At 33.3% G+C, this 13854-nt stretch overlaps 1 protein-coding gene across 1 annotated transcript in view; it reads left to right on the top strand.

Annotated features, from left to right (window-relative positions):
- Window positions 1–11995, top strand: part of LOC115234857 (regulating synaptic membrane exocytosis protein 2-like) — a 79067-nt gene extending 67072 nt beyond the window's left edge. Inside the window, exons 21-26 of the mRNA XM_029806218.1 lie at window positions 305–512; window positions 4295–4506; window positions 4565–4704; window positions 4800–5873; window positions 6933–8384; window positions 8591–11995. Coding sequence (XP_029662078.1) covers window positions 305–512; window positions 4295–4506; window positions 4565–4704; window positions 4800–5006 — 767 coding nt within the window. The 3' untranslated portion in view covers window positions 5007–5873; window positions 6933–8384; window positions 8591–11995. The remainder of the gene's footprint in view (window positions 1–304; window positions 513–4294; window positions 4507–4564; window positions 4705–4799; window positions 5874–6932; window positions 8385–8590) is intronic.
- The last annotated feature ends 1859 nt before the right edge of the window (window positions 11996–13854 follow it).

Here is a 13854-nt window from a genome sequence, read left to right as displayed (position 1 = left end):
AGGGAAAGAGAGCATGAGGGTAAAAAGTTTGCGCGAAAGAGAGAAAGAAAGAGAGACAGAGAGAGAAAAGGAGAGGGGAAGAAAGAGAGAAGTAGTTTAACAGATACATATCTTACATGTTGAAATCGTCCGTATTCTGTGATTCCATCGTTGCACGTGCGGAGACGCTGCACGTTAATTAAAGATGCCCATTCGGCAACCCCCTTGGATACCTGGACGAGGCAGCTGCTGCGGCTGTATACCGGCGATGTATTTAGTGAAAGACAATAGTTTAGCGGTATTTCTTGTTTGGTTTACAACGCAGAGTGCGGCGGGATGATCATCAGCGGCAGCGGCGCCGTGGCACGCGGTGCCGGTTTAGCGAGCCGGAAGCGCAACAGCACGCCGAGCAGCATACAACGATCCGAGGAGATCATGCCGGCCTATCAGCGCTTTGACAGCAAACAGGCGGGATCGGCAGCCAGCGATACCGCCGGGAGTCTCAACTCGATCTCTAGTTCCGAAGGAAGCTCGTAAGTAGTGGACCCCACCTGTGGCGACAAATTCTGCGAGCGGAAGCGCGAGATTCCTGATACATACACTCACACTATCTTTCTCTCTCTCTCTCTCTCTCTCTCTCTCTCTCTCTCTCTCTCTCTCTCTCTCTCTCTCTCTAGCTCTCGCTCTTTCTCTCTCTCTGTCTTTCTCTCTCTCTGTCTTTCTATCTCTTCCCTCTTTTCTATTTCTATCATCTCTGCGAGCGGAAGCGCGAGATTCCTGATACATACACTCACACTATCTTTCTCTCTCTCTCTCTCTCTTTCTCTCTCTCTCTCTCTTTCTCTCTCTAGCTCTCGCTCTTTCTCTCTCTGTCTTTCTATCTCTTCCCTCTTTTCTATTTCTCCTTTTCTATCATCTCTGCTATTCGTCATGACTTCTTTATCTGAGATTTATCAGTTTCATTTATATTCTGCTCCTCTATAGGCCACGTGCATCTTGACTAAACGAGATGAGCTGTAAGTTGTGTTGTTAAAATATGAGTTTATTTATCAATATACATCTTCTACCAAAAGAATAATGAAATTATCTTAGAGTAGGAGTACCGCGAGTTTTGTTTAGAACATATAGTCTTCTATTTGTATGTATTTTATATAATTATTCTATTAAATTAATCCTCTATTAGAGTAATATTATATTAGCTTATTAAAATATGTTTAAAAAAATATTTAAAAAATTGCTTAGTATATATGAAATATAATATTTAAATACATGTAATTTTTTTGTATGTTGAATTTTAAAAAGACTTAAATTATGAGCGATCATGTCGAGCATTGGATATAACGCTTATTGTTAGCGTTGGCATCTCAATGAATATCTGTTTTTGAATTTTGTTTAGTAAGTGAGCTTTTCCATTATTTTAAAACTTACAGCTCGCAGTGCATTGCTTCTCGTTTGTCAATGTACATGTGAGTTTATTGTCTTTTCATTCTTCAATCAGCGGGGACATATTCTTTGTCATTCGCAGAACTACTAGTTAAAAAATATATTTTGATTTTTATTAATCATATTGTCCAAATGAATGCCGTTGAAATAATTATTATTAGTTATTAAAAATGTTATTGTTATTGTATGAGACTATCTTAGTTATAGACAAAGAATAATCCTGTTGATCCATTTCTCTCACTCTCCTTGTAAGATTTACCTACACAGAAAATCGTAAAAACGCTTCAGATTAATTATTACATCTTCATGTGATTGAAGATGTATTATCAATATGTATCCATGATTTAAATTATGTAATTATATGGCCACATGCTTTTTTCCTTGATTTCTATTAATATTTGTATTCAATAATTCAGTTATTTTTCAGCTATTTTACCTCCCTACAATATTTTCTTTAATCATATTTTTCGATTCTCAGAAATACAGCACAGTCATGTATAAAAATCAGAAACTTGTATATTTAAAAATGGTACATTATATAATCATGTTTTATTCCAAAACAAATATTTTGTATTTCCGCACATTTTATTTATCTTTTTTCTCTCTTATAACTTTATTGAGTTTATGATGTGACGAGTAATAATTTATATAATCAGAGTTGAATTTTACGAGACGCAGTATCTTTTTCTTATGTTAGTAGAGTAGTCTTTGTATTATACGGTTATTTTATGTCGATTTTATAATGCGAGGAAGAAGTATGCATTAAAGTATAGTCTTCGACGAATTGACTAACATAAGTTTTATATTTCACTGTATCTTTTTCCGTCCACTTTTTTATACTTCCTTTCGAAAATTCTTTCATTCCTGAGTGCTCCACAAAACAGAAGCGCCCATAAAAAATATTATCGTCCATTATCGATGTTGTTGTCGTCTTGGCTTTAATTGCTTGATTGTGTGGCAAATGATTGTATCGCATTACTTCGGAGCACCGTTGCACATACATACACGCACTTTTGTATCTATTATATATATACATATATATATTTATGTCAGAGTGTGATCGTTGTCGCGGAGTCTTTATTCTCTATCCACATGGTAAGCAGGACACTGTGAATATCACCCAGGAATGTCTTCGCGGAGGATCGTTTTCCCCGATGATTTTTATATACCTCCGTACGATTCATTGTATTTTATATAGTAGGTACTATCTATTGTGAGATCGACATGCGTGTGTTCCTCGGAAAGCAGCCCTTCCCCCTGTCTTATGGATCTCTCTGTCTTACTATTTTCATAAAGTGTGTTTTGTGATATATCGTAGAATAGATATTTCTAACAGCGGTGTACCTCTTAGAATATACGCGCCGGATCGAGAAAACGGTCGAGAATTAAAATAGATTAAATATGTAAACCTGTGTCTACATGTAAATTACAGAATGTAATCGTATTTTGCAAACGTTTTGTCGGTTCGGCACACGACGTTTACGAATAATAATTTTAGATAATTTATTATCTTTGGCAGCGGTATTTTGTATCCTAATTATGGTCGCAAAATCTCGCAGAAAGTGATCGGCCGCAATCGAATGTGTCAACTTTCTTTTTTCATATTCGTACGACTTTGTCCGACACTTTAAATATGTTGTCATATTAAGTAACGATATCATAATATTAAAATCATTATACAGTAGCAATATATTCGTCATTGATTGACGATGCAGTTAGGTCCAACTATTCTGCAATTGAGAGATCTACGATTGTTTTTTATGCAAAGGTATTACAAAAAAAATCTAATCTCTAAGTATAGTTCGTAGTTAGATTAATGACAGTTTTGTGCAAATATATGATCATGTACACTCAATATATATGGATATGTTTATATTTATAATAGAAATTGTGTTAAAAAGTTTCGCTTAGCGTTAATAACGCGAATCTTCTCAACGACGCGTAGCATATCCACAACAAGTAAAAGTGTAAGTTAATATAACTTTTTTAATTAATTCTTTTATTTTTTCCCAAGATTCTAGTGAAGCATGTTAAGTAGATAAATGTAGTTTGGAGCAACGAAACAGTAATCAGTCGTTTATTAAAATTGTCAAATATTGTAAGAATTACAATAGTAATTTTTTAATCGATTATTGCATTTATAACTTTTCGCATCAAGATTGATTAATCATATCATAGTAGACTGATTACTGTTATTTATAATTATTTAAAAAATCATATCTATTTCTCTCTCTCTCTTTTCTCTCTATATTTAGATTAAAATGCATGCATTAATAATCTGGTATGTTTTTGAACTTATATATATATATATAATCTTTTTCCATGTATATATGATATATATTTATTACACTACACACACCAACACTACACTTTCAGCGTGAGTTCTTCTTTTCTCAAACTGAATGAGGTGTGTTCTCTCTCTTTTACAACTTTCGTCGAAGGCTTGCGAGAATTGTCCCTCGCTCCTGCGAAATAATAAATTTTTTGTTTATGATTTTTATATCCCTCACAATTTTCTTTTATTGCATCTCGGTTCTTTCGAATAATATAAAATACTCTGATTTTCGGCTTGCAGTTTTCGCGCTTTATTCCTTCATTAGAGATTACGGCGCGTTCTTAGATCTATATTAGATCGATAAAGTTCACGTGCGAGCAAGAGAATGGAAAAAGGATATAAAACTCATAAAGTACAGTTTCGATTTCCATTGCTCGTAAGCATTGTGAGCACAGGTTTTTCATTCTTTCTCGACGTGTTCTTTTACTTTTTTCAAGCGTTTCTTTTCTATCGAATCATACTTCATATATTTTCCGTCGTATTTCAAAATAAAGGAGTTGCGTATCTTTGCTAAATATATAATTTTGAAAACCGCAGCTGGTCTCCGAGTCTGCGGATGGCAGGCGAAGGGCAGTTGAGAGACTTCATCGAAGATCTTGGACCGGGCCAAGTGGTCGGGAGGCAGGCGCTCGGTGCCCGTTGCCTCGGTGAGATTCAACTGTCGTTGAGCCACACAAAGGGTTATCTGGAAGTAGAGGTCATACGTGCCAAAGATCTTAAAGCGAAGCAAGGCAGCAAAGCAATACCAGGTAAGTTGTTTTGAATAAATAATGCCCGATCAACAAGTGCTGATGATTCTTATTCCAGCTCCTTATGTGAAGCTGTACCTGGTGAACGGTAAAAGATGCATAGAGAAAGCGAAAACCATGATGGCCAGAAAGACGTTAGATCCGTTCTATCAACAATTGTTGGCTTTCAAGGAAAACTGTCGGGGCTGCATATTACAGGTACGTCTTTAAACATCGTTAATTTTTTTTATAATGCATGCATTTTTAGATGCATGTATGTTTGATTATAATTCTATCGTATATCGCGGTTTCAGGTGACGGTGTGGGGCGACTACGGTCGGATAGAAGGGAAAAAAGTGTTCATGGGTATTGCACAGATCGTATTGGATGAGCTGGACCTCAATCAGATGGTGTTCGGATGGTACAAGCTGTTTGACACCCAAGCCCTGGTCAGTGGAGCTCCATCCCTTGCTTTGTCCCGTCGATCTTCGGCCACGTCTCTCGATTCTTTTAAAATCTAAAAGAATGACTGTCCGAAGAACGTACCGAAATAATTCCTTTTACACATGTATTTAACGAGGAGATGTTTGAGTTTCTTACAGTAGAGCAAAGTAGAGCAAAAACACTAAATTGAGTCCGAGCTCCTATCTCGCGGTGCACCTATAGTCGCTTCCACCATTTTAATAGGATACCGAAATGCACGAGTCTCGATGTATATAAGGTAGTATCATATTTATTGATAAACAATTAGAAAGATTGAAAGTGAAAATCGTTAACATTTTTAATATCTTAAATGACATGCGGAAAATCATCGTTTGATGATATTATGATGTAGCGTCAAATGTAAAGTATATTTGGAGTTAAATAACTATTTAAGATTATCGTTATATTTACCGTGGAAAAGAGTCGAGGATAGCATCATAGATAATTCTCTATCGTATCATAATATTACCATTCTTCCGCTACGGTTGACAACAAATGTTTCAAAAGAATTTTAAACACGCTACGCGCATTCCCCTCGTAAGCTACATTAAATGTTGAAGCCTAAGACTACATAACGAGTGACGTTTGGCTCTGAATACGGTAAAGTCAATTTAACGTGATATGCAGTATACGAAAAATAAATACATTGTACGGATAATATAGATGGTTTCGCGGGAGAGGGAGAGAAAAAGAGAAACAAAGAGAAGAATGAAATTGAAAGATAACGCAAAAGCGATGCGAGAAAAGAGTGTGAAAAAACGTACGGGAGAGGACATGTCTTTCTAGAAACACCACTAGTACATCACATATCATGTACGGCATATCAGACGAGCCACTAGTCTGTATGTAGGACTAGATGTAGACGTAGCCAGCCATGTGTTCCCGGAGCGCCAGATAGTTTTTAGGTACGCACTGAGAATCAAGGCATCGTTCGTAGATAGTTGAACAATGATTTAACGTGGGTACATACGAAACAGATGATACGATTGCAAACTGTCGCGATGACAATTATAAATATCTTTGTGTTCGCGATATACGTTGATAATCGAATGTCGCTCGTACGTTAAGCACGTTTATTAATTAACGTTATTCAATTAAATTTTCTCGAGTACCCATGTGAAATCTTGATACACATTTGTTGTTGCCAATATCTTTTTGTCCATTTCCATGACGTTTTGTATAGAAATCTCCTCTTCTCTTTAAAAATGCCTGTTCTATTATATACAAAAATAATTCTATGCGGCTTCGAAGTAGTCGAGTCTAGATAACCGATAAACGAAGCAAGATTACGTTATCATACGCGCTCGATGTACTTCGTTGCCTCGCATTTTATCTGTATCGATTGTTATTTTTCCAAACTTGTGTATACGTGATATGCCTCCGAAATTTGATTCGACGTGAGAAAATTCGATTTTTTTCATTAATCCTTAAACGCAATTTTTGAACTTGCATCTTGCGACTTTAGTATTTTTCCACACTTGTCCACACATAGGAACTATTTTCGTAAATTTCCTGATATATTGCTTGGTATATATCACATTAATTTCCAACTTTGCACAACATTGCATTTTTCCTAATGATTTCAATTTTTCCTTCTAAATACATAGTAAGTCGTGACAGTTTTTAATATATTTATAGCTTGAATCTTTATCGATATCAAATAATGCGAAAGTATAAGCAAAGGTAAGTTTGTGCCGTATTCGGAGTCCTATATATCCTCTTGTATATTTTCTTAAAATGTTAATCAATTTTATATATTTATTGATGCTGAAAAAATTGATTATATATCCATCAATTCTTTTGGCATTATCTAATATATAAAATTTATATATATACTTATATATATGCGATAATAATATTTGAATAAATATCACACAAAATCTTTATTATTCAATATTTCATGTGATAAATTAGTAATAATATATGTATACAATTAGTAATACGTTTGTTTATTTCGTTTACAGTGAAAAACAACCAAATCAAGCAAGTTCGGGATAGATGTGAACTCAAATGTGGTGTACTAGATAAATAATATGTGAATACAAACAATTACACAATGACGCTCGTTTTCAGTGAATCTAAATATGTGTGTGTGGTTAAGTGATTAAAGAGATTACTGTAAAAAATGAAGCGACGAACGGTCTATGCACTTCATTTAATCAACTTGCGAGAAAGATTTAAAATGTTGCGAGAAAGAACAAGTATATATAAATATAAATATACTACATATATGCTTATGGAAGACGTTTCCAAACTTTGTATATAATTCTAGGACAGTTCAAGTACTATATATAAATACCGATCTCCGAAATGGTCGGCTAAAAGACATTTTATCGTTGTCAAATTTTTAGTCAAAAATGTCACCGTCAGAGCATATATATTATTTAATGTAAATAATGTAATAACTATATGAAATTGTGTGTGCGATATATATGTGCGCAGGTTTGAATGGATAATGGCGATATTTGCGTTATATTCTCGTTGACTTATCGTTTCTACAATTTACAATCATCATTATAGTTTTTCCGTGTTTTCTCTATTAATTAGATAAACTTCAATGTGATTTAATTTTTTCCAAATTAATTTAATTCGGAATAAATATAGAATGTACGATGATATAATTTTAATTACACACAATTTAATTTTAATTACACAGTTTGTTATTTTTTTATAATAACATTTGTCCGTCATCGTACACGCTATTACATTAGTCAGCTTTTTAAGCTTTATTTAGTAACTCGTCTAAAATGACATAACCATTATAATATAAAAAATGTGGAGCAAGTGTTATATAGTACCACATTTTTCAAATATAAAGCAGACTGATAAATCGATTCCTATGATATCTATGTTTGGCTGCTTTTGTGAAATTAGTAATCTCGAGGAAGCCGGGATATAAAGAAATTATATTCAAACGAATTATAAATTAGCTTTGTTTTCAAAGAATTTTATTTAGAAATTTTATTTACATAAAAACCAGAGTTCTCGAAACAAATTGAAAAAAAAACGAACCGCCCATATAACTCGTGTAAACGGGACGCGCGTCGCGGCAAAATTTTTTTTTCGTACTGCTTTTGTACAAAAAAAAAAGAAGCAGTGACCGCCACACTAAATATTTAAGAGGCTTTGTAAATCTCTGTAAGAAATGCGTAAACGCTTGCCATTAATTTTATATATCTTGATTATCGTGCTATGTGTTCGATCTTTCTTCGTGCGTATCTTAAACACTCGCGAAGATATATTCAGCGAGCATGCACATGCACGTGAAGCGTCTGCTGTGAATTAGTAAATAATTACATTTGTGCCCTGAAAGAGAAATAGAGAGAAAGAGAAAGAGAAGTTGAGAGATTGTGTGTGAGAGAGAGAGAGAGAAAGAGAAAGAAAGAAAGAAAATTATTTTCTGTCAAGTATTTAAGGTCTGGCGTATCTTAAACACTCGCGAAGATATATTCAGCGAGCATGCACATGCACGTGAAGCGTCTGCTGTGAATTAGTAAATAATTACATTTGTGCCCTGAAAGAGAAATAGAGAGAAAGAGAGAGAGAAGTTGAGAGATTGTGTGTGAGAGAGAGAGAGAAAGAGAAAGAAAGAAAGAAAATTATTTTCTGTCAAGTATTTAAGGTCTGGTGTGTGTAAATTTCGTGTACAAGACAAACGTTTCAACTTAATTATGAGAAGAAATTGGAAAGAGCAAAAAGGAATATCTGTGCGAAGAAAAGCGAGTTTTTAATATTTTTTAAGCAGCATATATTGCGTTTTGCGTTCGATATTTATGTCGCAATTCACTTATGCTTTCACAAATTGATACATTAAACAAATACTAAATCGGTAAGATTGTTGCGCGAATTTTCTTTATATGTCTTATTAATTTTTGACAAAGTGATCTTTTTTTACATGACATGCTTTGAAATTATGAATCATTATAATTGTATGCGTGGAAGGTACTCCTTGGATATTACTGACAAAACTTTGATAAATGGAATGCAGTAGCTTCAAATGGCTATATTACGTATATTTTTGTAAATCTCCGATTTACCGATAACACACACAATTCGCTAGAAATATAGGTTTGAACGCAGAGAATTTCTATCCGGAATAATTCGCGTCACGTTTCTTGAGTGATTAAAGTCATAAGATTAAGTGATAGCAATGTCAACATCTCTCTTATCACAATTCTTACAATAATTGACCAAGTATAATATCTTGCTTTACAACTTGAAACGATTGTCTCATTCACACTCGCATTTTTGCTCTTCGATACTATACGACTATTTCTACGCGATCCACAACGCGCGTTTTTTTGAATTAAGATCGGATAGTGTAAGCGCGGTGTTTGATACGCGTGCTGAGATTATATCGAATTGCCATCGAAATACATGCATCCGTCGTTAAGCGAGCTATAAAGTAAGATTTAGCTTAGAGTTTGAGAAGAACGAAAGAAGTATCATTGATTTACAGACGAGTCATGCAGGTGCGTCATCGATAATCCGAATGTTCACGAATATAAATTCTAGATAACGTAACTTTTCTCGTAAATCGACAGACCGATCGAGAGTTTTAGGGAACGACAGAATTGTATAGAGAGGGGTGGTATCTTATCATATCTATAACATGCTTAAATTAGAGACATACGGCAAGAGAAAGAAGCTTTTTTACTCGTGAGAAAACAAAGACAAAAAGTAGGGTTCTAATCCGAAGAGATGTATATGTAAAGTACTGTGAAAAAAAAAATATTACTATGTAAGCTCATTTCTAAGTACATATTTTGCGAATGCACGGATTTATCAAGATTGTGGGACAATGATGACGTAATACACAAATATAATTCTGTAATAGTTAATTGACAAAATATACAAGACTACTATTACTACTACTAACGTAACTCTTCAGTTTGTAATGCGCCGTTTATACAGAGACGGCTGTAAGATTCTTCGCGAAATTAATTCGACACTCTTGTCTCTTCGTAAGCTGTTTCTTGTGCGCGATCTTGCGTTTCTGACTAATAAAACGATCAATAAATTTCAAAATAGATGTTACAGATTTACATTAACTATTACAGATTAAATAAATTTTGCTTTTAAAGTTGAGAGAAATCATAGCATTTTTGTATAATATGAAAAATTTGCAAAGACTGCACACTTTTGCAAGCGATTGAGCGAAAACAAGTAATTGATTACGTGTTTACGCATGCATTGCAGTAGAATATAATGATAAGATGTGATACATTTTACGAATTAGTAAAAATCTCACGGGAATTTACAGGCTATAAAAATTTAAGAGAATAACGAAAGTAACGTAATTGGTCTTCGCGTCGCGAACATTCTTTACAGTAATAATACCAAATAAATTTGTATACCTATGATCGTATCGATTGGACGACGAGGATGTTGATTTGCCAGAAGAAACAGCTCGAAGAAATACACGTCGATTTCTATTCTTGCCATGCCCATCTGTATATAGGCATGCTCAATTCTAGGATCGGACACGCGTATCGTGAAAATCACATATATACATAATATTAAACTACGAAACGCGCGAACACAAATTATTATTCGACTTTGTACCTATATATATTATTAATTAACTCAATGAAAAAGTACGGGGTAAAACCCCGAGTACTAATATCGATATGAATAGTAGAAGCTAGCAAAAATTGGGACATGAAAAAAAAGAAAAAATCGTAAGAGAAGATCTAGCAAAAAAGAACATAATGAAGGTGAAAGAACATTAATTACCGATGAAAATGCCTGAGAGCCAAGGGGTACCACTTTTGTCAAATTTAGAGAGCCAATTTAGGTTTATAATAAAATATAATAGAGTGTGTATATATGTATGTGTCGGACGTGTGAGAGAGATTGGAGAGAAAATGTAAGAGTGAAAATGTGTGCGAACAAGTCAGCGAAAAGGAACAGAGGAATTGTCGTAAACGAGACCACATCAGCAAGATATCGAGCTGAGAAATGAATGATCAATATTCTCATAGAAAGAAGTCCATCACGTAGCTTAGGTGATCCTGTAATCTTGTATCGTGAACTCACGAACGACTCGTATTTTCGATGTATCCGTATATTTTGGACAAACCTTGAAAAACCTTATGGTCAGATTGTGTGTCATTATTTTGATCGATTTTGGTCGATTATTGCGAGAAGCGCGTTGTTACGCACACGCATTAATTATCGGGCGTTCTGATTAAATTCTTTTATAGCACTCTTTTCAAATGCACGATTTCCGGTTAAAATAGCGAATTGTTTTTCTTTAACATCATCCGATATCTTCTAGAACGAGTTATAAGTTGCTCGTAAGATAATGTGCGCGTACGAAGCAGTTTTACTATTAATATTAAATAAAAAAAGAGAAAAATTTTATTATATTTGGATTTGCATATCCTGAATTTGCATATCTGAAGACACAACCGCGCACACGCGCGACGGGACTCGTACATTTCTATAATTTTATCATAATAAATGTTTGAATTTATTTCTGTAAAAAATACGACAGAGGGTGAGAAAGAGAGAGAGAGAAAAATGCAGAACGTAGAGAGAATGAGAGAGAAAGCGAGAAAGAAAGAAAACATGTTTAAAAAATGAAACAGCGGGCGTTAGAGAAGATGTATCACTTTTCGTTGAACAAAAGAAAGACAAAAAGCATAAATTATGAAAGAACGAAAGAATTTAAGCAGTATGTTTAGACGACATTTCGGCGAATCTCGGCCGAGAACTCCATGAACCTTTGTTTCACTCTCGCTTTCGAAAACATCGAAGAAATCCGAATTGATTCAAAGTAAACATTGCACAATATGAATGTTATATTTTCATTTTTTTAAATTATAATATGCATTTTTTCTCCACATTGCGTGCGACCAACCGCGGATCGCTCTAAAAGCTGTCGCCTCACTCACGGAGTTCGCGGTAAGAGATCGCGAGATGATTAAGTATAAAACGTTAGTGACTGTATCCAGTATCATATATCTGATAAAAGATACCCCCGATGCCAGAGATGGCGTGTGACAATAAAGTGATTCAATGATTTCACTGCGTTTTGATCACCTTTTCATGTCACAGTTGTTTCTATTCTTTATATAAAAAGCCATAAATTTATGTAAAATCATCGGAAGTTTTTTAATATGTTGGAAAGCTAAAATAAAGGATAAAAACTTTATACCGTTTTTATTAGTCAATTAATACTCTGATATGATTTGTAAAGCCATTAGAGTAACGCTATTATATATATTGCATTTTTTTTTTTAATTACGAATTATTTGATAAACTGGAAATCGAAAGATAGACGAAGATTGATTAAGCTGTTTTCGCCATAATTGCTTAATTATCATAGTCATTATTATCGCGAAAAAAATTTAGTAAAACACAAAAAAACTTGCAGTTTTAATCATAATTAATCGCAGAAAACTCTATGTGATTTATATAGTCTATTTAATTCTTTTCTGTTAATATATTTTTAATTTTGTTTTTATTTCTGCACAAAAAATAATCCTAATCTTATCCATTTATTTATTTAAAATTAAATACAGTTTTTAAAAAATCTCTTTTGAATCTGATATTATATATAAATGTATCTCTATATTAAAATTGATTCAATCCTTTTTTTATAAAGAAGAAATAAATCACTTCTCTTTTTATCTATATTCCATCCACTCTTAAAAAAGGCATGTTAAATCGATACTCGCAAGTATTGTTGCTTCTTTTCCGCTGATTGGTTATCTCGTAACTACGCTGTACATTATTTCATTATCAATAAAAGGCTGTCATGGCTGTGCCGCGCATTTGATAGTTCAAATATTAAGCATTTTTTTGATAAAGGCCAAATCTTTTTATTTTATAATATATTGTTATTATACATATTGTTATTATTTTATTATCTCTTACAATTTTTACTGTAGGTATATAAAACTTTCTATTATCAATAATAAAATTAACGTTTTGATATGATAACGTGTGCTTTTTTGTTATTCTTGGTGCAATCTAAACGATTGATAATGTCATTGTTCTGTAATTATCTCCATCAAACTTACCCATCAACCAGAAAGAAGCCTGAGAGAGGTCACGCCGCCGTTTTTCATAAGACACTTTTTCTAACTGATACAATAGCGTCAACTAGATCCATTTTAGAGGCGGCGGAATTACATGGACAGATTCACTTTTTGGTGCCACGGTAAAACGGCCAGTTGGTACATATCCGTGCTAAATCCATAATTATGGATCAAAAATGCGGAGAAATATTATACATTTATTAATGTTTTATTAGTTGCGCGTGATGTTTTTTTCATTTTAGTATATACTACGGTCAGCGATAATAAGTTAATATTGAAGTATTTTTATGTACTTCGGAGCGAAAATAGTGTCAAACGGAGCGCATTTATTGAATATATAAAAACTTTTAACTGTAAAATTATTAAAAACTATAAAATTTTTATATTTCTTATATTTTTGAACGTAATTTTATTTCATTAATAAGATTTTTGTAAATGAAATGACAAAAAAAGGACATTATTCAAATAAATTTTAATTCGATACAAATTTAAAAATTAGATGAAAAATTTTTTTTCTTATCTAAGTAAGAATTATTCGAATTATATCATATTTGGTGTCACTTTATATAATCGGAAAAATCTCATTAATCCATTAAAATTATTTTCAAAAAATTGCTTTTTAAAATAAAACATAAATATTTTAATTTTTATTACATAAGATTTTTGAATATTATAGATAAATTATTATAGATAAGTAAAGGTCTTCGATGTTATCGAAAGCAAGAGGCGAGAGCGAGTATGAGTAAAAAGCAACCGAGATGACGTATCATCAAAAAGTTTTTAAGTCTCTTATATGCGAGGGGCTTATTCCTTTATATAGATATAGTATTTCACGAAT

The sequence above is a fragment of the Formica exsecta genome, unplaced genomic scaffold, assembly GCF_003651465.1.
Source record: "Formica exsecta isolate Colony F162 unplaced genomic scaffold, ASM365146v1 scaffold108, whole genome shotgun sequence".
Classification (NCBI taxonomy): Eukaryota; Metazoa; Arthropoda; class Insecta; order Hymenoptera; family Formicidae; genus Formica; species Formica exsecta.
This window is presented reverse-complemented; position numbering and strand designations above follow the sequence as displayed.